General features: G+C 43.6%; 1 protein-coding gene across 2 annotated transcripts in view; it reads right to left on the minus strand.

Moving 5' to 3' along the window:
• The window catches only part of LAMP2 (lysosomal associated membrane protein 2), a 34,238-nt gene extending 18,630 nt beyond the window's left edge, over window positions 1–15,608 (minus strand). For both annotated transcript variants that reach the window (XM_043457943.1, XM_043457944.1), the window contains exons 1-3: window positions 15,391–15,608; window positions 5,126–5,244; window positions 4,234–4,456 (exon numbers count right to left, since the gene is read on the minus strand). In XM_043457943.1, coding sequence (XP_043313878.1) covers window positions 4,234–4,456; window positions 5,126–5,244; window positions 15,391–15,589 — 541 coding nt within the window. In that variant the 5' untranslated portion in view covers window positions 15,590–15,608. The remainder of the gene's footprint in view (window positions 1–4,233; window positions 4,457–5,125; window positions 5,245–15,390) is intronic.
• Window positions 15,609–23,566: the final 7,958 nt, after the last annotated feature.

Consider the following 23,566-nt stretch of genomic DNA (forward strand, 5'->3'; position numbering starts at 1 on the left):
AGCCTGCAAGCAACAAAGATCCAGCACAAAAATAAATAAAAGTATAAAAAAGCAGGGGAGATAAGGAGGAGTTGCCTAAACCAAGACAGTGAGGGGCAGCAAGAAGAGAGCATGCATGCGTGCTCAGTCATGGCTGACTCTTTGTGACCCCATGGACTGTGGCCCGCCAGTTCCTTCTGTCCATGGGATTTCCCAGGCAAGAATTCTGGACTGGGTTGCCATTTCCTCCTCCAGGGGATCTTCCCAACCCAGGGATTGAAACCACATCTCCTGCACTGGCAGACAGGTTCATTACCACACTGAGCCACCAGGGAAGCCCAAGAAGAGAGCAGAAAGGCAAATCGAAAACACATATCTAAGGTAGAATCAACAGGACTTAGTGACAAAACAAACGAGAGAGATGGAATAATCAAGGATTATTTTTGTGCTACAATCCCAAAGTAAGTGAAAGTAACTAAAGTGAGTTTTTGAAACCTCTTCCTGGATAGAATTTAGAGACTATTCCATTTAGGAAAATCTCAGAATATGAAAGCAGTAAGTTACCGCCTTTCTGTGCTGTTATTATGATGCCTATAGTGAAATGCCAAAGGGGAAAAAAACAATTTAAACCAATGAACCAGAACAGTTTCCTCCAAAACCGTTTTTCACTGTTAACTAAGTGAATAGATGTCTGAACTGGCTGTACATAGACAGACCTCAAAAAACAAATGAGTGCAAAAACAAGTCATAGACACACCGGAGTTACATTATAAAACTGTCATTTTTAAAATGATGTATTGTGTCTGAACATATATTGACATATATATTAGTCAAATACAAACATACAGACAGGAAAGTTACACTCCTAACTCCCAAGAGTGGTCCCCTCTTGGGAGGCAGGGAGGAAAATGACTCTGAGGAGTGGGTACAAAGGAAACCTCTAAAGTACCTGGTAAGGTTTTATTTCTTGAAATAAAACAATGAGGCAAATATGGAAAAAACAGCATTCGTTCTGGGTAATGGGTTTATGTGTGGTTCTGTTATTTCCTGTACTTTTCTATTTCTACAGTGTAATTTTTAAAAAATTTTCATTTATTTAACACTAAACACATTTTGTATTGGGGTATAGCCAATTAAGTGAAGGGACTCAGCCATACATATACATGGTGGCTCAGATGGTACAGAATCCACCTGCAATGAGGGAGACCTGGGTTCGATGCCTGGGCTGGGAAGATCCCCTGGAGGAGGGCATGGCAACCCACTCCAGTATTCTTGCCTGGAGAATCCCCATGGACACAGGAGCCTGGCAGGCTATGGTCCATGGGGGTCGCAGAGAGTCAGACACCACTCACAGCGAAGCACAGCACATTCTCCCCCTAACCCCCACCTCCCATTCAAGGTGGCACATAACACTGAGCAGAGTACATTGTATTTTAATCATGAAAAAGAAAAATTTAAAGGAAACAGCAGGAGGTAATTCCCTGGCAGTCCTGTGGTTAGAACGCTGGTCTTTCACTGCCAAGGATGCGGGTTTAATTGCTGGTTGGGGAACTAAACTCCCAGAAACTGTGGCACAGTCGAAAACAAAAAACAACTTCAAAGTCACTTCAATTACCATATGCCTAAAAATACGATGCTAAATTATTTCAAAAAACTATCATCAACAGTTTGTTTAAGGGAGTCATTTAAAATCTCAAATAGTTTCAAATATTACAGAAGCTAGCAATAAAAATTGTATCTTCCCTTAGTCAGGAAGCTAAGATCCCACAAGTCATGTGGTACAGCCAAAAAAATGTTGTTGATGCTGTTTAGTAGCTCAGACATGTCCCACTCTTTGCGACCCCATGGACTGTATCCCACCAGGCTCTTCTGTCCATGGGATTTCCCAGGCAAGAATACTGGAGTGGGTAGCCATTCTCTTCTCCAAGGGACCTTCCCGACCCAAGGGTCGAACCCACGTCTCCCACTTGGCAGGAGGATTCTTTACCATCTGAGCCACCTGGGAAGCCCATGGCCAAAAATAAATAAATAAATGGGGGGAGAGATCGGTGTTAATGTTTCAAAGTCCACAGTCTTCCCATCAAATCTATTAGATTAAGCCCCATCTGCTTTTACTGCCACCTCCCCTTGGTCCGGGTACTTATTACATCATCCGTTGAGTTCTATAACAGTCTCTTAAGCTGGTATCTCTGCCTGTAGTCTCCTCACTTCCCATTTAATCCTGCAGAACATTCTTTATAAACTACTGTCTCTTACTTTTGTTACATCATTCTTCTGCTTAAAAATCTAAAATGGTTCCCCAGTGCCTACCCCATCAAGCTAAAAGCAGTTCCTTGGCTTCCAAAGCCCCCTATTAATTTAGACTCACTGCACCTGGCCAACATGATTTTCCTTCTACTATGTACAGCCTCTATTTTAACTGGGCAGCTCTCCAATCACTACTGCACATACTGTGCTTCCCCCTGCTGGAAATACTCTGCTCAAAATTCTCCGCTTACTCAAAATCTACCATTAGGCGAAGTTTCAGCTCAGGTCCTCCTCCTCTACACCAAGCTTTCTCACTCCTCCAATGCATCACCTCCTCTGCTTGTCATCCATCAGGCCCTCTTGTCCACAGGCATCCACTGATGGGCTCAGGGACTATGTACCATAGGTAAAGTTCACTCTGTGCCTTGAGAAAGAAAGTCTAGAGCTTTCCTCACATTGTCAGAAAAGATTTATGAACCCTCCACCCCAAAAACACAAACAATAACAAAAGCACACAGATCTCAATGCTTTCCAATTTTTCCATGTATACTTGGGAAAACAACTTCACTTTGTCTCTCCAACTAGTTCTTAAGCTCCTTGAAAGTTAGGGGCAAATCCTAATCCTAGTTCTGAAAGACAATATACAGCAGAAAGCTAAATATACAAGCTATCCAAGAACAAACTTGCTTCAGTCATCCTCTCAAACTAACAGATCAGTAAAAAGAAAACTAGGATTTGATTTCTGAGTCTCCTTTAGTGATACTGCCCATGTTTTACATGAGCTCACTCACTTCTGGGTCTTTAAAAATATAATCTTTTGATACTCCATAAATCCAAATGAATTACTTATCCCCCAGACCAGGCAACTCAAGCCCATCTACTTGTGTTTCTGAGGTCAGGATGAAATACTATCTATGACAAATGCTAAGCTACTAGGAACACCATGTTAATATCCCAATCTCAGTGGAAGGCAAAGAAGAGAATTATATCCCTAACAAGACTGAAATCTCCATTATCCATGCCTTCAAAATATTTTAATACACATTTCACTTCTAGTAAGTTACCAGAGCGGCTTTCCTGGTAGCTCAGTTGGTAAAGAATCCACCTGCAATGCAGGAGACCACAGTTCAATTCCTGGGTCAGGAAGATCCGATGGAGCAGAGATAGGCTACCCACTCCAGTATTCTTGGGCTTCCCTGGTGGCTCAGCTGGTCAAGAATATGCCTGCAATGCAGGAGACCTGGGTTCAATCCCTGGGTTGGGAAGATCCCCTGGAGAAGGGAAAGGCTACCCAACTCCAGTATTCTGGAGTTACCAGAATGGCCTAATTCCCAATGCCTTCCCAAGTTCATTTTGATGTAAAATTGTCTCAAAATAGCAGCAAATATTAACTTCAGTCATCTTACCTTTTTTTTTAAACAACTTTTTTCTCTTGCCTTTTTTACTTTACAGTCAAAATCCTATATAAACAGTAACAAGATTCGAAGATGAAGTTTTTCTGCTGGTCTCAGGCTACTAAACTTGTACCCATTTAAAATAGTTATCAGTAAAGGATTTTCTCATTCATTCAACACTTATTGACTGCCCACCACTGAATGAAGTAAATAACAGTAGTTATGTGCCTCGGACTCTATAAGCTCAACAGGCTTTGGTTCAAACACCAGCTTACCGCTTCCTAGCCTGTGTGACCTTTGGTAAAGAGATCTAATCTCACCAGGCCTGCAAAGCTGAGATAACATCTACTTCCCAGGGTTGCTGTTAACCTTCAGTGAGACGCTCCTGGCAACATACTTAGGGTACTACACGGCACACAGTAAAGCATCAAGCAACGACATCAGACATCCTCACTGTGTCAAACACTATGCTGTGCAAGAAAATCCAAAGACATGACATTTCCATTCCGATTAGGGAGACAGACAAGCATAAGCATGGCTTTTAAATTATTTACATTGTTCATTATTAATGAAGAGCAAGAGAACACAAACACAATCCAATTCTTAAGGTTACCTTTTTCCTTCGCATCAGGAAATGTTGTGTTATCATTAGTGTTGTAGGAAAATGAGATGTAGTCGACTAAGTAAGTAGATGTAGATGATGCCTCTTTTGTAAAATTCACAATCCAGGAAAAACCGGACCCAAACTGCATTGCTATTTTGGGACCATTCTGGTCGTCCCCACAAAAGCTTCCATTGTAGGTTGCAGCACCAAAGTCTGAAATGGTTACAGTTTTCTAAAAGAAAAAGACATCTGGGGCTTAGTTCCAAACAGGCAGCAATGAGAACAAGCATTTCCACCAGGAGTGCCACTGTGAAGTTGATATCACACCCCACTGGCCAGCCTGGCCCATCTATGCTGACGGGTTTCTGATTCTTTAACTACACACCAGTCCCTCTGGACAAATTCACGTATGTCTAAAAACAAAAGGAAAACCAGTCTGAAGTTCAGCTATTGACTTTAAAAAAAAATATCAGGCTGTAAGCAAGCAGGATCTCAACCAAAAGAAATAAGGCAAAAAGGATTGAGAGGTTAAACCCACCTCCACCCAAAGGAGACTTTAATAGCAAGCTATTTAAAAAAGCTTTGATGTTAGTACATGTCAAAAAATTATAGAAGTGGTTAGACCTGAAACACCATAGTCTTCAGATCATTTTCCCTTAACCAACTCCAAAAAACCTCCAAAGAACTGATTAATTAAAATATTCATTCCTAAATAAATTAAAAAAATTCACTTCAAAACTAAATAGAATACCTTCAAGTATACATGCTAAATAAAATAGCTCCACAAAATTTACATGGTGTAAGTTAACATGAAATTATATTTGTATAAATGAACCCAAAGAATTAAAAGAGTACAATTAAATTCCTACTATAAAACCCAAAGAAAAATAAAAACACTTACATTATGCTTGTCTGTGGTCTCATAGCGTATTGTGAAATTCATCTGCCATTTTGCATAAAGGCAAGTGGCTTTTGATGAATCTGTCAAATTAAGTTCCAGTGCATAAGATGAGACAGCACCTAGATTAAAAACAATAAGATTTTTAAATTGGACTACAAAAACATATATAAAATAAAAGCAAGCTCTATTCATCACTGAAGTTCATTCAACCTAATAATCATTTCCACACTCTGTGTCTTGCTAGTTTTAGGCAATTATTACTTATTAAGACTTTTTTTTTTTTAGGTAAATGAGGTGATGGGGAAATGTGGAAGGGGTGTTTTCTCAAACCAGCTGGTGGAACCTTCTCTATAAAAATGATAGCTCTGATTTCTGCGATCTTGCTTTAAATCCTGTCAAACTACATGACCTATGATACTGAGAAGTCTTGGCAAACTTTTTTATTCTGATGTAAAGATGTGGGCCAGGTCTAAGCATGTGTATCATGTGACCAAAGGAAAAGTATTACAAAGGTTGTTAGATTCACAAGCAAAAAGTTAATTTTTAGAAACGCGACGTTCACCATTTCAGTTTCATTTTAAAACTCAATCAATTAGAAAGCCTAATTCATCTTCTGACATGGACTCAAAGTCCCTTCCCTCCATTCTCAACCTGCTACCTCTTTATTTTAGCAGAGAAACCTTTCAGGGACAGAAAAGCTTTGGGGATTTTCAGCTAACTTGACTCTGATCTTCTACACTAGGTTAAATGGGGGACATCACCTATTAAATTGAAGAGCCCAAGGACTCAAAACACGATATGCCAGCAGACATAAATGATGGACCACCATCTAAGGATTTTCTTCACTGTCTCACCAAGGGGTGCACTGTTTCCTGTTGAGATAGCTGTAGAGCCTTGAATGATGCCTAAGCACGCCAGCGTCACCTACAAGTGAGGACATGCTCTAGACTACAGAGAATCAAGTCCCGAGAGGAAAACCAAGAAGGCGTGCCTCAGCAACCGCTTTCAAGCTGTACACAAAGCCCGCGTCATGCTCTGGAGACCAAGCTGCCTCGCCAAGCCTGAATCTGATATGCCTAAGCTCGTGGTTACTGACAATGCCTAAATGTACTGGCTACAGGCTCCAAAAGACCTGTGAGGCCTAAGTAGGTTTTACAGCCATTCTTTTCTCAGAATAATCTGGAATGGAGCTACCATCACTGATCCAAGGCTACCCCCTGCAGTGGTGGCTCAGAATTCTTCTGATCAGCTGGAAGCCTACTTTCCATACACATTCTCTTGGTCTGTTTCAAGTCCCCCATTTTAACATATTCTCCTTGTATTCAAAGTATTCAGGACTTCCCTAGGGGTGCAGTGGGTAAGAATCTGCCTGCCGATGCAGGGGACAAGGGCTTGATGATCCCTGGTCTGGAAAGATCCCACATGCTGCGGACCACTAAGCCTGTGTGCCACAATTACTGAAGCCTTCGAGCCCTAGAAGTGGTGCTCTGCAACCAGAGAAGCCACCACAATGAGAAGCCCGTGCACCGCGACTAGAGAGTAGGCCCTGCTCATTGCAACTAGTGAAGCCCATGCAAAGCAAAAAAGACCCAGCACAGCCACAAATAAACTTAAAAACAACAAAAAAAAATTCTTTGTTGATTCTGAATAGACTCATTAAAAAAAAACCACCAAAACATTCAAAACCATCAGAAACAACCAAAAAAGCCTGCCATATGTTAATCATTTTCTTTCCAAAGATATTAGAGTAGCAAACAAGACCATGTGAAACAGCAATCTGTATCAAAGGATCAGTATCAAGGGTGGAGGACTCGGCTCTCTGGAACAGAAGGCAAAGGCAGTGTCTGTATTCGCTGCTACATTAACATCAAAATGACAGAGGATGAGATGGCTGGATGGCATCACCGACTCGATGGATGTCAGTCCATCTGTATGTCCATCGAGTCGGAGCAAGATCCAGGAGTTGGTGATGGACAGGGAAGCCTGGTGTGCTGCAGTCCATGGGGTCACAAAGAGTTGGACACAACTGAGCAACTGACATCAAAACTGACATCAAAACAGCCTACCCACCATCCCAGAACTGAGAACTGGCCCAAGGGCCCAGCACATTCTGTCCTCTGACTTCACAACCCAGCTCCCTGGGAGAACTGTGCTTTCAGAGGGCTTCTTCCACCCCCAACTGCCCACGAGCCACTTTTACTCAATGCCTGTCACCTCGAACTCAACAATTCCAAAACATCCATTCTTCAACTTCCTCCAAACTCGTTCCCCTCTATTCAGCCTCACTGGCTTGAAAGGAAAGGCAGCACCCTGTAGAGACACTCAGGCTCAAAAGGTTTTGGGAATTGGCTTCTCCTTCATTGTCTTCTTTGAGTCCTATTGATTTTTTTTCCCTTCCAAATCCCTCTGAAATCCAATCTCTGCCTTTAATTTCTATTCCAAACCCACCAGCACACCCCTACCTTACTACAGATGCCTCCAAGCAGCCCCTAGAGGTGCTGTCAGATTAATGGTCCTTAAACACCTCTTCCTCTCAGGATACTGTCTTGTTCAAAACCTTTTATGGGCTCCAAAATACCCATGCTAGAATTTAATTCCTCTGCCTGACTTTCAAAGTAATCTTTAATCTTGTCCCACCCTATTCCTTCAACTTCTCTGAAGGCCATGTTCCCAGAACACACCCTTCAATCCGGCTGAACTTGTTTCACTGGACCCATTTGCCACGCTCTAGTCAACCTCTGTCCCAGGCTTCTACCGTTCCTAACATTTGAAATAGACTTGTTTACCTCGGAGGGGATTTCACTATTTCTGGCTGTCCCCAAATCTACAACAGCCCCGCCCTTTTTAAAAACAATTTCTGGCGGATACCACCTCCCCTCACTGTAACAGCTGAAAATGTGGCAGGGGCCAGCCAGCAGGGCCGGCGGCAGTGCAGCTCAGTGGCATGAGTTGGGAAACTAAACTCGGCTGTGGGATACATAGTCAAGAACTCCAGTAATTCTGAGGAATCCACTGAACCTTTCTTACAACGTGAAAAAAATTTTTTTTATGTGTGATGTGTAACATACATACAGAAAAGTATACAGCATACATATGGAAGGGATTTCAAGTGCATCAAGTATCCAGCTCGAAGCATTTTCACAAACTGAACCCACTTGTGTCAGGACACAGAACATTCCGAGTGCTCCCCTGAAAGTTCCCTCACTTCCCCTTTCCAGTTACCAATTCCCTTCCAAGGGCAGCCAACAACCTGACTTCTAACAAACAGCAGAGTTCACTTTTGCCTGTTGTTCAACCTGATGTAAATGAAATTCACTGTGCTCTCTTTTGTACCTGGCTTCTTTCACGCAACATTATGTCTTTTGAGATTCACCCACGGTGTTGAGAGTAATTGTGGTTTCTCATTTCTCATTCTGAATGTACAGCCTTCTTGCACTAGGTCAATACTCCACTACATGTCTATGCTACTGCTTATGGACATTTGGATAGTTTCCAGTTTGGTTCTATTACAAACGGACGCATCAGTGAACACAGGTGTGTTGTGTGTCTATTGGGTATACGTTTAGGAATGAAACTGAAGGGTCTAAGGGTATGCACGTGTCCCAGTATCTTTTTAAGAAATTCCTTTTCTGCTTAAAAATTGATGAGATTTAATTTCTGTTGTTTATAATTAAGAACCCAGACTGATAAGCTGTCCATTTTTCAGCCACCATTCTCTCCTTAAAGATTGCCTGACAACAACAGCCCTCAAGGAGCAGTCACAGTGCATACTGCCACACTTCCATATATTTTATACTACCCTGAATTATTCAGTTATTTTATGCCTGTAAATCCTGTCTCCTCTATTACTGTAAGCTCCAAAACAACAGTTTTCAACTGTAACCTCGCAACAAACTGATGTGCCAGGGTAAATTGTAGTATACAGCAAATAATTTGTTAGCTAATAAAAAAAAAAAGTACCAAAGTCCGTGAATGAATGATATACACAAATAGATTCAAGATTTCCTTTTGATAGGGTCTCTGCTACTCATTTGAATTCCAATATTCTCCCTTAGGCAGATGATCTTATCTACGCAGAGCCCCTTGGAGTGTGTCTTTTTTATGAATGTCATCCATCACAGGGGTCAGGGAAGGGGAGACTGTATCTATTACTTCCCTCTATCTCCCACCATCCCTAGTAGTGCTGAATATATTAGATTGTCAATAAATACTGATTGATTATATCCAGGTGAAAACACCATGCAATCAGGACCTGGAACACAGCTTAATCTAATTACAGGAAGTCTAAGCCTTCACCTCTTCCAAATCATGAACCCAACCCATCAGTCTTCTGCATACTCCCCTCAACCCCCATGTCGGTTTTTCCCAATACATTTTGACATGGATTTCAGCGAGGAATAATGCTTTTCCCAGAAGTTTATGGTTGAAACATTTACATTTTGGTTAAAAAAAAATCTTCAGCAAGCCACTTGCGTCCTATCAAAGTGTCTGATTTTAGACTAGCCAACCATTTTTGTCTAAAAGGCTTTATGACATTAAAAAACACAGCTGAATATATCCTAGAGTGTGTAATTATAGACCTGAGAGTTTACTCTCCAAAGGGGCAGTGGGGAGGAGGGGGCAAAATCAACTTTCCCAAATGCAAATATCCTCGTTTCCAAAGAAATCATTTATAGGTTCTTTTAGGACTCAGAACTCTAAGCTCAGTGTCTCTAAGCGTGACACGCAGCAAAAAGTGGCTAGGTTTTCCTAAGTCTTTTTGCGATCCAAAGTGTGGTTGAAAAATATACATTTGTAAACAATATGGGGGTGGGGTGGGAACATCATAATAATGGTAAAACAAAACCAATAAAAAACAATTATCTAAGAGGCAATAGTATAATGAGACAATTAAAGAGTCCCATCACTGGAGCTGAAGAGCTAGAATTCAAATCAGGCAGTCCAATTTAAACACAGGTTGTGAGATTCTGGGCAAGTTAACCTTGCTAAGAATTGTACAGTGCATTTCTCTAACACATTTTTCGAAAGTGCGAGAGCCCTTCAGAGTTAAGAGGCCTTTGCCATGCAAATTAAGAGATTCCAACTTAAAAGTTTTTTCCCTTCTAAGAAACAGCACCTAAAGGGATCCCTCCCAAATTTTCAGTATGTCTACTTTCATTGCATTAAGTGATGGACTCTTGTCCTCAAACTCATCAATTCAGAATGAGGTTGAGCAAAGGATCTTAAAAACAAAAACATGAAAAAAAAATCAGGACATACATAGGCATACAGTATCTATTTACACTTTGTTTTCAACTCATAGATTTGTTGAGTCAACCAAGTCAAATCAACTGTTCCTCAATTCGTAATATAAGTACAATTACCACGTGGTAGTTCCTGATACTCTGGATTTCTGGTAAATGTCTTAAAAATTAAAAGAAATAATAGATTTCAAGCTATGAAATATTTTTTGTAAGGTCAGACAGTGGGTAAGGAAATAAAAGATTTCCATTCAACTAATGGAAAGTGCTTATTGCTGAGTGGTGTTGGGCAGACCTCCAGAATTCTTTTGCAATGCACGGCAGGATACCAACAAGTACTCATAAAGTACACTTCTGGAGCTGACGGGATCTCTGATCACTTTAATCTGAAATTATGATTGGAATGCTTTCGTCACTACAGGAGGAAGAGCAGTTTTCTTGCACCAAGGATCACTGAATTCAGCTATAATGCTGTGAAATAATCCTTCATCACAAATTCCACTCAAGGATATAGTGGAAGAAAGCTGAACTCATGGGAAATATTTGAATATCTATAAATCCTATCAGATGTGATAACCAATGGCCAACAGACGAATAATAAGGCTATCCTTTTGAGTATCTTTATTAAAACTAGAATAATTTCAGAACGGTGAAACCAAAATTATCAGTGGTAAGGCTACAGAAAAATCTCAGTGCTTACTTTCTCACTTTTCAATCACCTCCAAGAGAGATAAACTGGTTCTTTGTGAAAATCTTATTCTCCTCACCTAGGAGGTTCTGGTTCCCCAGGTGAACCTTCGCTACTGCTTAGGTTTATGTGAAGAGACAGAGGTAAGATGAGACTTCCCTGGTGGCCAAGCAGTAAAGAATCCTGCCAATGCAGGAGATGCGGGTTCAATCCCCAGGTTGGAAAGATACCCTGGAGCTGGAGAAAGAAATGGCAACCCACTCCAGCATCCTTATCTGGAAATCCCCTGGACAGAGGAGCTTGGCAGGCTACAATCCATGGGTCGAAAAAAGAGTCAGACACAACAGGTAAGATACCAGCATTATTTTATGGGATTATACTTTAATCAGTTGGTTTATAATCATCTGTACAGCTTAGCACTGATCTGAAAGTTCTCCATCCGAAAACACACAGAAAAACATCTTGCAAAGCCTAATGTAAGGTTCACAGAAGAAAAAGATAACCAACTTAATCTAGTTCACCAATGTCTCCCCAGCGCTCACCAATGAAGACCTTCAACAAAAGCCTGAGTTAACCCCGCGCCCCAGGCCCTGTGCCAGGGAGGCAATGGGGAGTTAACAGCAGAGCAGACAGTCTCCACTCAGAGACTAAATCCACAGAGGTTTGCCTAGTACGGGGAGGGGGGGTGGGAATAAAAGGGTGGAAAACAGGCTAATAACCTAGGCGTTTGGGCAAGACAAGACTGACTCCTATTCCTCCAAATAAGTCACTTGGGCTGGCCTCCTTCAAGTCTCTGCTCAAAAGTCACACAACAATGAAGGCCTTCTGACCACAAATGTCAAGGAGGGTCAACCCCACCACTCCCTCCCTACCGGCTGCTCTTTCTTCTTCCTCCTATCCTGCCTCATAGCCTTCACCTGCTTATCGCACTCTGCAATTCTATTCTTGACCTGAGGGGCTGTCTTCCCCCACTAAGAGGTAAGCTCCCTGAGAGCAGGAACCTGACCAGCTTCTCCATTGCTCCATCGAGCCCTTTCGCCCAGTGGCTTCCATCAACAGGAACTGGTAGAGAGGGACTCCTCCACCAGTGAAGTACACACTTGGGACATTTCTATCAGGTTTTTCCCCACCCAGAAAAGCCTCCACCCTATAAAAACCAGAAGTCAGACTAGTTATGGGAATCAGTAACCACAGAACTCTGAAATCCATAATGTCACAGGGGGAACATAAGCAATGATGCTAGGAAAAGTTTTTCATCCACTACTCTCTAACGCCTCTAGGTAGCTTTTCTTCAGACTTTCTCTAGGCAGGTCTAATCCATTCCAATAAATACTAGCATAATTTAATCTTTGTGAAAAAGGCCAATACACAGGCTCTAAGAATTCCCTTCTATACTTACTCTAAAGCAGCTATTTTTTTTTTAAAGCAGCTATTTTTAAAGCGCTACCTGGTAGAGCTGGGAAAGAGTTACAGTTACCAAGTGAAACCGGTGCAGCTGGTGCACTAAGGGTTCATGAAGTCATAAATCCAGGAACAAATCCCCCTCCCTGGGACCCTCTGCAGTGCTCAGGAACAGCGTGAATTTCACAGCAGATACTTTATTGACTTTCCAAAAAAACTATTACTGGTATCCATTTTGATACCTAAAGGTAAGGTGCAAAATCCACCAAGCAACTGAAGAATTGCTAAATTCTTAAACACACATAGGAGTTTGAGCTCCCTCTCTCACACACACACAGAGACACACAGAAGGAATCTTGAGTTCCCCCACTGCACCCACAGCGGGCAGCAAAAGCAGCTGCAAAGAAAAGTTTCTATTTTATCCTGGTACCTTCGAAAAATCTGACCTAGGAACAGTTACCTTTTCTCCAAACCCTGTTCTGAACTGGGTTCCCTATGGGGGGGACTCCATCCTGGAAATCTTCCAAGAGGATGAATCTAGCTTAGTCCCAAACAATAAACGGCAAACTAGCAGATGAGCTGATGGGTTTTTTCATGTGCTTCTTTTTGCCTGTTTATTTTCTGCAATGAGCAAGCACTGCTTTTGTAAAAAGAACACACAAAAAAGCTTTCATTAAAAGGAAAAAAAAATAATGACAAGAAAGCCAACAAGACAATGATTTTTTTTTCCCTTTCTCTGAACAATAATAGTGTTGTTTGTGCCGATCCAATTGGCAGAGAACTACTGATTACCAGATGCCTTGGTCAGATGTGTTCTAGTCACTGATAAGGTGCTTCTCACTGTAAACAATTCTCTCATAGGGTCACTTGGCCTCCCTAAGTGCTTCACAGGGGAGTCAAGGCTGCACATTACATTTGAGCAAAGCTCTGTGGCCCCTTTCAAAAGGGTTACAGAAGGTTCTCCTGCACTAAATGCACAGCTGGACTCCCTTCTGGCATCAGGGCCCTTTTACTCTCTTATCCACTGAGGACCTCAAAGGGCTTTGTTTATGTGACTTACATCCATTGCTACTTGCTGTACTAGAAATTAAAACTAAAAAAAAAGGGACTAAAACACGTCAGACCCGTGAGAGTGGTGATGTCATCACACTTTCTATAGCTTCTGGAAAACTCCACCGTACTGAGGAGAGGAGAGAGAGAAGACGACAAATGTCTTAATTTTAGTCTGGAAATAGTTTTGATCTGACAGGAACTCTCCCCCCCAAAGATCCTTAAGAATCACTAGATGATCCAGACCCCTTCCAACGCCATGGCTTTGGAGCCAGATTCCTCATCTTTTGGCACTACTGACATTCTGAGATGGGTGGGGTGGGGGAGGGCTGTCCTGTGCCTTATGGGATGTTTAGACGCACCACTGGCCTCTTCCCACTAGATGCCAAAAGCAATCCCCAGTGATGACAACCCAAATGTCTCCAGACATTGCCAAATGCCCCCTGGTTGAGAATCCACCATTCCACGTGTTGACTTTATTCTTCTACTGAAATGCTTATTACAAAATGTGTGCCTCTCATTCCCCTTCCCGGGCCCCTAATGTATGTTTTTTCTCTACTGGATGGCATCACCGACTCGATGGACCTGAGTTTGAGTAAACTCTGGGAGTTGGTGATGGACAGGGAGGCCTGGCGTGCTGCGATTCATGGGGTCGCAAAGAGTCGGACACGACTGAGCGACTGAACTGACTCCCATCTGAGTCTGCCCCTTCTGGTCTTTTATTAGGTCACAAATGGCAAGAGTCAGGTAGCAACAAGCTCTGAATTTATCAGGTCAGGAAGAAACACTCTGGTCAAAGTTCACCTTTCAGGCATTTAAAGGCCTCGGGGACCTAAAGCTTGCGGGTCGAGGGGTGGGGTGGGGGTGGGGCGCGGGGCGCTCTCAGCGCCAGCAGTCAGCCAGTCATTCTTAGGACCTAGTAAAAACCCGATCCTTAGAAAATCACCTGCCCTCCTTCTCCTCCGAAAACCAGGCGGTAATAGGCCAGTTGTGTGAGAGAGAAGAAAAGGAGCTTCTGAACGCAAAGTGGCAGTATACAAGATTCAGATACACCACTCCCCAAACCTCAATATCTGGGGACCTTTTTTTAATCGGTCTAACTGGAAGGAAGTAACAAAACTAGTTTAAAAAAAAATAAATAAACAATTATGTCCTCAGCACCTCCAAGTCAGATATTCACTCCCCATCGAAGTTTGTCTTCATCCCTTTTAGTCTCCAGAGGCTGGGCACAAGTTTTCTCGTCTGAAAACTGCCCCAGCTACCTTAGCTTCCCCATCGACACTCCAAGTGCCAAACCCCAATTTATCATCTCTTTAATCACCCTTCCTCCACAGCGTTAAACTCCTACCCCACCAAGCCTCTTACTGCCCCTCAGAATCTCCCCCTCTCTGTCCCCCACCCCCCTTAACCCAAGCTTCTCCACGCAGGCAGTCCCCTTCCGCTCTCGATTTTCTCTCCCGCCCCACAGGTCCCCACCATCTTCAAAACTCTTCCTTGATCCTAGGACCAGGGCTCTTAATCGTCCGTGCCACCCCAGAATCCGCACGTACCGCTCTCCCACGCTCACCTCTCCTCAGCATCTCCCCCAAGTTACTCTTTCCACCCGCAGTGCTCCACTCCTCACTCTTCCCTACCTACTCCCTCGGCGTCCACCCCCACCCCTTGCCCTTTTTTATTCTCACGGGCCCTTTTCCCTCGCCATCCCTCGGTCGGGCCTTCTTCGCTAGGTCACTGCTCATCACCTCGGGCCAAGCGCCAACGCCCAGTGTCTGTCGTTCAGCCTCTCAACCCCCTCCCCTCCGGCCCAGTCTTTCAGGTTTACGGCCTCTGAACTGGGAGCCCCGGGCCCAGGATCAGGGACTAAGCAGAAGGGCCCGACAACTCACCCAGGACGAGGCAGAGGAGAACGAACCCAGAGCCCGGAACCGGGGCGAGGCGGAAGCACACCATGATCCCACAGAGCAGGCGGCGGCGACAAGAGCAGCGACAGCAGGGAAAAGGCTCGCGGAACCCTGACAGGAACGCCGCTGACCACCGACCACAACGCTGCAAAAGCCAGGACTCGGCGCTTTCAGCGCGGGTCATAAGACCAGGGGCGGGACTCTTTCTTGCCTTCAGCCAATCTGCGCGCTTGAAAGCGGCCCTAGGGGTGGTGATGCTTGGGCCCAGTGGGCGGGGTGACCACGCCCTGGCTTTTTGGTTCACAGTCATTTTTATGCTCCTAAGAGATGCGCGCGGACGGCCCTTTCTGAGGTTTTTAAAGAGAGACGAACTTTTTGGGGGTGGGGGGGTGTAGATAGTATAGATTATTTCAGTTCCGACTCCTTGAGAATACTTTTGCTGGAGTAAAAATGGTTGCTAGGTATTGCAACGTCATACCTACAGAAATAAAACATGATTATCCTCCAAACACTGTCGCCCATGCAGTTCATGTCATTAAAAGGACAAGGGAGCTAGAGGGTGATATGGAGTCAGTGAACGCCAGAGCAGGCCTTGAAGTTCACCTAGTTACAACACCCTGTTTTTCAGATGAGGAAACTGAACTCAAAAAGAGGAAGAGTCTTGTTTAAATATAGAAAGAAAGAAAATGAGGAAGAGAGAAATAGAAGGACAAGGGAAGAAAGGATCATCCATATTCCTAGTACACAGAAAGAGACACCATTATCTACCTGTCCATCCAACAAGCTGTTTTTCCTCTACCTATACACATGTAAATATTCTTTAATTAGAATTCACGCTAAACACATTATTTGGTACAGTTGACAATTGAACAGATGACACCTAAACTCTTCAACAAATGAAAGCATTCAAAAACTATAAAGATCTCAAATTGGGACAAAGCATTGATTCTCAAATGTTAGTTTCCAAAAGTGTCATCTGGGGATTTTTAATAACATGCAGAATCCTCACCTCATTCCCCAGAGATTCTGAAACAGTAGGTCTGTGGCACTCCTAGGAATCAGTTCGTTTTAACAAGAACTCCAAGTGACTCTGATTCCTATGGTTCCCAGACTACATTTCAAGTACCAGAAAATAGAGCTTCAAAATCATCTAGTCCCAGGAGATCTTAATCTGGTTCCAATGGATGAACTAGGGGTGGGGGATAGGTGTCTGTGAATCCCCCAAAATTACAGGCAAGATTTACATATGTGTATTTTCCTGAGGAAGTTGGTAGTTTTTACTATTTCTTAAGTAGGACCTGTGACTTCTCACCCTAACACCCACCCCTGCTCCAATATTAAGATCTGTTCCCCTACTGTCCTTCGCTTGAATGTGATTAATTCCTGAAAGTGAGAACACTGAATGTGTTCTGTCATAAGTGAAACTGACTGCCGCATTGATAAGGCTAGGAAGTAGCTCTGTCCTGGAGAACCTGCAGCTGAGTTGAGCGCTCAGAAGTGAGCCCCCCCCCCAATTATTTTTATTTTTTTTTTTTGGCTGTGCCGCATGGCATGCAGGATCTTAGTTCCTGACCAGCGAGCCCTGCAGTGGAACCATGGAATCTTTTTTTTTTTGGAAGCACAGAATCTTAACCCCTGGACCTCCAGGGAAGCATACTGCCCCCCACCCATCCCCGCTCAATCCTTAATGAAGGGACTCTGTCCCTTCTCCCTCAACTATAAACTGCCTAAACTTCATGTTCAGCGAAATGCTAAGAAGAGATGAAAGAGCATAGTGGAAAGAACACTGGGCGGACTTTCAGAAGAGTTGGGCATGAGATAGCTCTGACTGACACCATGACCTTCATTTCATCTCTTTGAGCTTCTACATCCATAAAATAGAAACGTGTGACTGGAGCTGTTTCTCAGCGCTGGCTGCACTCTGGGATCACTTGTAGGGCTTAAAAACTAGTGATGCCCCTTGGTCCCACCCCTTGAGATTCTCTGATTCAGTAGATAAGGCCTGGGGCCTGGGCACTGGATTTTTCTTAGAACTCCCCAAGACAGTATTGATGGGCCAGAGATGGACCATCAGGTAGTCCCAGCTTTACAAGTCTAGGATTCTATGAAAGTAAATGCTCATTTGTGTAAAATATAAGAAAATAAAGTGTCCCAGTGAGTTAAGTATTCCGCTTAATCAATTGTACTGAACTTCTTGCAGATGTCAATCAAATGAAAAAATGGAAGAGAGAGAAATATCAGCGGCCTTACAAGCTAAATCCACCCCCACCCGCTCCCCGCCGCCATCACCACCATTCCCGCAAAACAAACGCTGGTTTCTCGACCGGGACAGCCTCCTTCAGGAGACAGAACAGTGTTTGTTTTTTGTTGTTGCTGTTGGAGGATGGGGGGTGGGGGATTGGTGAGTAAAGGTTGGGTTATTTTGTCAGAAGACACAGGCTCAAAATTCTCAAACCTTTGTTTGGGCTGAGCGTCCATTCACGCAGTTGTTGAATGTCTCCGCCCTCGGAGACACTGCGAGAACTACTCGCTTTTTTCTGCACTGTCTCCCATCACCCCGCCAGTTGAAGGAGCTTGCCCCTGACTCTTCTGCAGGAGAGGCAGATTCCTAAGTGGGACTAGGGTCGGTGATTTGAAGAACTCTGTGAGATTCCCCTGGGATCTGAGCTTCCCAGCTGTGGACTTGATTGTTGTTGCCAGGAAAGGGAGCGCTTTCACATGCACTTCCTCTCTTAGGGGACCCCGCGCCCACCTGCCTGCGCAAAACTCCTCAGTCCCCCTCCCCCACCCTCACCCCCAGCCCCACACCACCCCAGGTAGATTCTGACTCTTTATGAGCAGCTTGGAGAGCAAGGAATCGCTGGTAAACACTTCCCCTAAAAGTGAACACAGCGAAGGGTGGAAGAGATAATGACCCTCTCAGATTTGGTAAATGATGACAATGAAACGTGTAGGTCAGAGGGAGGAAATGAACATCAACATACAGATTTAGAATGGAAAAATGATAAATGCTTATTAAATGAATGAATGAGCAGCCCTGAGGCTCTAGTCTCATCTCCCTGCCATCTGTTGGCTGAAGAAAAACACCATCTAAAAGTTAGGTTTTATTTGAGAAACTTACTGGTCTATAGCCCATGAGAAAGCCTCTCAAATAGCGCTGAGGAACTGTTCCAAATATTAATAAATCTATTTCTTGCCTATCAAAAAAAAAGAGGTAAGGAAGGAGCCAGGAATTTTTGCTGGGAAAAAAACAAGTAATTGAACATCAAAAAAAAAATTACTGCTAATCACAAAAAAAAATCTCAAGTTAATGATTTTACTGCTTTTCTCCGCATGGGAAGATGCAAGAATCTAGGCTCATTGAAATTATTCCTTAGATATGCATCTTAAGGATTTAGGAGCAGTATCCTGTTTTTCTCCATCCTGAATCCCTTTGGGCAGATGCCCTGCAGTGGCTGATGGCTTGATGGGGGGGGGTGGGGGACATTCTTTGTTTACTGAAATGGCTGGCAACATTTTTTTTGTCTCCAAATCATGTAATTATTTTATTTGCATTCTTTCTCTGCCATTTTTTCCCATTTCCTTACTCTTTTTTTTTTTAAGTTTCTACTACACTCCTCTTTTCCTTTCCACTCCAAACTGTGACAAGATGGTTGTCACTCAGCCCCAACAGAGAGGTCACAGTGGACTGAAAGGGCTGCCAACCTCAACCTAGAGTACACTGGGTGAGTGGAAGCAGGCCATTGGAGTTATTCATTTCTGCAGCAGTATTCTTCTTCACCTGCCCGCCAAAGAGCTGGCCTAACCTGCTAATGGCTCTCAACTTGGAGAGTGTATCACAGTCACCAAAATGTCTTTCGAAAACACAGATTACTGGGCCCCACTGTGGAGTTCGAGCAAGTCTGGAGTGGGGCCTGAGAATCTGCATTTCTGGCAATTTCCCATGTGGTTCTGATGCTGCTGATCCAGAAACCAAACAGAGGTCACCTGTCCTCTGGGGAATGGGGTTAAAAGGTGGAAGAGAAGGGACTTCTGTTAACTCCTGCAGTATTTCAATTTTTGTGGCAATCAGATTGTTTTTGTAATGATGGTTTTAAAATTAGGGAGTGCAAATCATTTAAAAAAATCAAATAATTTTTTAACTTATAGAACCGAAAAGAAGCACACTTTCACCTCCCCCTGGACTCCAGTCCCACTCCTCAAAGTAATAACTGGTAGGAATCAATTTTTTAAACTATCAGGAAGAAATGATGCATGTACCTGCATATATATTTACATTTTAAAAATTTCATAATTACAAGCGTGCTCTTCATATTGTTTAGTGACTTGCTTTTCTCACTTAGTGGCATATTTTGAAGACGGTCCTTAAAAGTCGTACATCTTGACCTCATTCTTTTTTTTTTGACCTCATTCTTTTAATTAGCTTTCACTGTGTAGCTGTACCTCCATTTATAAAAACCCAAATATTCTTAAACCCGTTCCCCCAAACAAATCCCTAGATCTGTCTGCAGCACCACCCTGTGGTTAGCATAGGAATTGCATCACAAGAAAGTGAAAGTCTCTCAATCCTGTCCGATTCTTTGCGATCCCATGGACTATACAGTCCATGGAATTCTCCAGGCCAGAAAACTGGAGTGGGTAGCTGTTCCCTTCTCCAGGGGATCCTCCCAACCCAGGGACTGAACCTGGGTCTCCTGCACTGCAAGCAGATTCTTTACCATCTGAGCTACCAGGGAAGCCCCACAATAATAAAGGAATTTGAATAAATCATTTAGGCTTATGTGTTTTCATAAGCCTAAGTTTTATGCTATTTAAACAGCATAAGTTTTATGCTGTTTTCAAAAGTGGAAGCTTGTCATGAGATAAGCACTGCTTATCTTAAGTGTGGCCAGAGCGGAGTGGGGTCCAGCCATTGTGATGCTGAAGTGGATTTTTGGCACCCTTTTCAGCCGTCAGATTATCCTGCAAACTTGGGAAGGTCAGTCCATGCACTGTGTGCATCTAGTCTTCCCCTTCACACACCCCCTCCTGACTTGGAGGAGAAGGAACATACTCAGCTGGTGGCAGGAAGTTGCTTCTTAGAAGAGGGCCAACTTTAAATACTAATCAGTTTCTTGTGATCTTCATCATTTAAATGATCTTCATCATTTAAAGGGGGCTGGGATAGTGTAGGAGTTGAGTGCTGGCTCTAGCATTGGACTGCAGCGATTTGAGTCCTTCCTCTGCTGCTTACTAATTGTGTGACCTCTGGGCCTCAGTTTTCACATCCATAAAATGGAGGTAATAATAGTAGTATCTTTCACATACGATTATGGTAAGGATTGAATGAGGTACATCGAAAACGCTGACGTGTAGTGCACGCCACAAACACTGCTGTCCCTGTTAGTAGTAGCAATTGTCGCATTCCCTTCTCTCTGCCACTGTGTCACAGACCTAAAGAAGTCGGCACTGGTGCTCACTGCTTGAGGGAGGACCATTGCGTTCCTTCATATTCATATTTTAAAATTATTTTTTAATGTTTATTAATTTGGCTGCACCAGGTCTTAGTTGCAGCATGTAGGATCTTTAGTTGTGGCATGTGGGATCTAGATCTCTGACCATGGATGGAACCCAGGCCCCCTGCCTGGGGATCCTGGAGTCTTTGCCACTGAACCACCAGGGAAGTCCCTAGAATTCTTTCTATATAAATGAACACATAGCCAATGAAGAACATTTGTGACACGCTGCTAAATACATAGAAGAAAATGAAAATAACCTGTGGTCTGACTGCTGCCTAGAACATTCCTTCTCCTCCTACCTCCGGCAACACCAGGCTGGCTTCTGCTTCTCTTTCAGGTGACATGAGCCTCTCCCAAGAAATCATTAACCAGTCAAGGCTGAATTAAGGGGGTTTCACTGGCTACTTCCCTAAAACCCTGCACTTCCCTCATCATGACATCCAGCATGTTCTAATTGACTGTTCACTGGCCTAGAGCCCACGAGCCTTCAGGCTTCTTTAGGGCAGAGGACATGGCCATTTTTCCACCAATCTTATGTTCATAGTAAGTGCTCAGTAAATACTTGTTGAATTCACAAATAAATGGCAGATCTAAGAATAGGCTCTGACTTTTGGAGATCATACGACCTAAGTGGTGAGCTGGCGGAATGGTCTTCCCAGCAGGGTATTTCCCAAGTTTTTCCATCTGCATCACATCAGGGAAACGGACCACATACATGCCTTCTTTCCACTAGGCCAGCCAGCTGATCATGAACTCACTTCTTACTTCCACTTCTACCACTTTCTCACTTTCTCTTTGTCTCTATGTCGCACTCTCTGTCTTTTATCTGAGTCTCTCTCTCTTTCTCACACACACTCACACATTCCTCGCTTAGCTCTTCACTGGAATCTCCAGATTCTCTTTGCACTCAGTAGATTATGAAGGAGAGGAAACCCAGAACTTCAGGACCCATGGAACTGTGAGATGGTGTGCTGCTCAAGCAATCATGTCATCTCACTCCCTTCCTTTGCAGTCAGGGTTTGGAGGAGAGGGTTCAGAATCAGAGATTCTTACCACCCCCCTCCTTTATGACACTGTTGATGGTGACAGTCACCCTGGGCTTCAAGTGTAATGGAGAAGGCTGCTGCCAGCTCTTTGGCATAAGATGGCAGCCACTAACTGCAGGCTCCTGATGGGGAATGACAGTCATTTAAAATCAGAAGAGCTCTTGTCTGCTTCAACCCCTTGATTTTGCCCAGGGAGGTCAAGTTACTTGGCCAAATAGGCACCAGAGCTGGAAGTAGAAGTCTTAGCTCTGTAGTGCTCTATTCTCCGTTGGCTCAAACTCTGTGCTCTAAAAGGCCCCCTTCGTTAAATTTTCATGTCAGTGAGAAAGGCCAGGAAAACGCTGAGGGCCCTGTTCAGTTCCGGAATTTATTACATGGAGACTTTAGCACTCTTGTGAATTGAAATATGTAAGTTTCCTAGCAACTTCATTCTTTTTTTATTATTAATTTTTATTGGAACATAGTTGCCTTACAATGCTGTGTTAGTTTCTATACAGCAAAGTGAATCTGCTATAAGTATACACACATCCCCTCTTTTTTTACATTTCCTTCCCATTTAGATCGCCACAGGACATTGAGTAGAGTTTGCTATACAGTAAGGTTCTCGTTGTCTGTTTCATACATGTGTGTGTGAGTCACTCAGTCATGTCCGACTCTTTGTGACCCTATGGTCTGTCCATGGAATTCTCTAGGTAAGAATACTGGAGTGGATTGCCATTCCCTTCTCCAGGAGATCTTCCCGACCCGGGGATCGAACCCAGGTCTCCTGCATTGTAGGCAGATTCTTTACCATCTGCGCTACTAAGGAAGCCAATGTTTTATACATAGTTGTGTATATATGTCAGTTCCAATCTCCCATTCATCCCATCACCCAGCCCTCTGCAACTTCACTCTTCCAGATGTTATTTATTCCTTTTTCTGGCTGACTGTTCATGGAAGTCCTTGCTGCCTTTACAATGGGCTTTGGGGAACAGTCCATCTGGCCAACTTCATTAGGGATGTAATAGGAGGCAAGAAAAATGAGTTCACTTCACTTGATTCCATCCGTTTCCTTCCATCCGTATTTCCCCACCCTTTCTCCCCAGACTCAGTGATTTCTGCCAGCCAGGATGGCTTCCAGGGGTAGCACGTCCACCTGAAGCCCTGCAAACCAGAATGGAGATACTGACTGTCCTGCAGCATCCAGCACAGGGCTAGCACCTTATACTCGCTCACGCTCCTCAACGTAAAACCCAGGAAAACTGCTTCCTGAGCCCAGTTTGGCCACTACTCATTCTGTGGCCTGTTCAGGCACCTTCTCTCTTTGGGACACTTAATCACACTTTCCTCTGCTGCTTAGGGTTTGAACAACAGCAGAGTTTCCCAAAGTGCGTTCCAGGGAGTCCACAGGCTCAGAGGATGTATCTCAGAGTAGGCAGGTGGGATGTCCTACCCACACCAACCGGAATGGCTCCAGTTTTCTCTTTTAGATGGTGGAATTTGTGGGAAACTTTTGAACAAAGGGCTCTCTGGCTAAAAATATTTATAAGAAACATTGGGAAAAAAAAAAAAAAGAAACATTGGACTGGAAAATCACCATGATCACTTTCAGCTGTAACAGTCTAAAGTCCTAGATTC

Source organism: Cervus canadensis, chromosome X, assembly GCF_019320065.1.
Source record: "Cervus canadensis isolate Bull #8, Minnesota chromosome X, ASM1932006v1, whole genome shotgun sequence".
Lineage (NCBI taxonomy): Eukaryota > Metazoa > Chordata > Mammalia > Artiodactyla > Cervidae > Cervus > Cervus canadensis.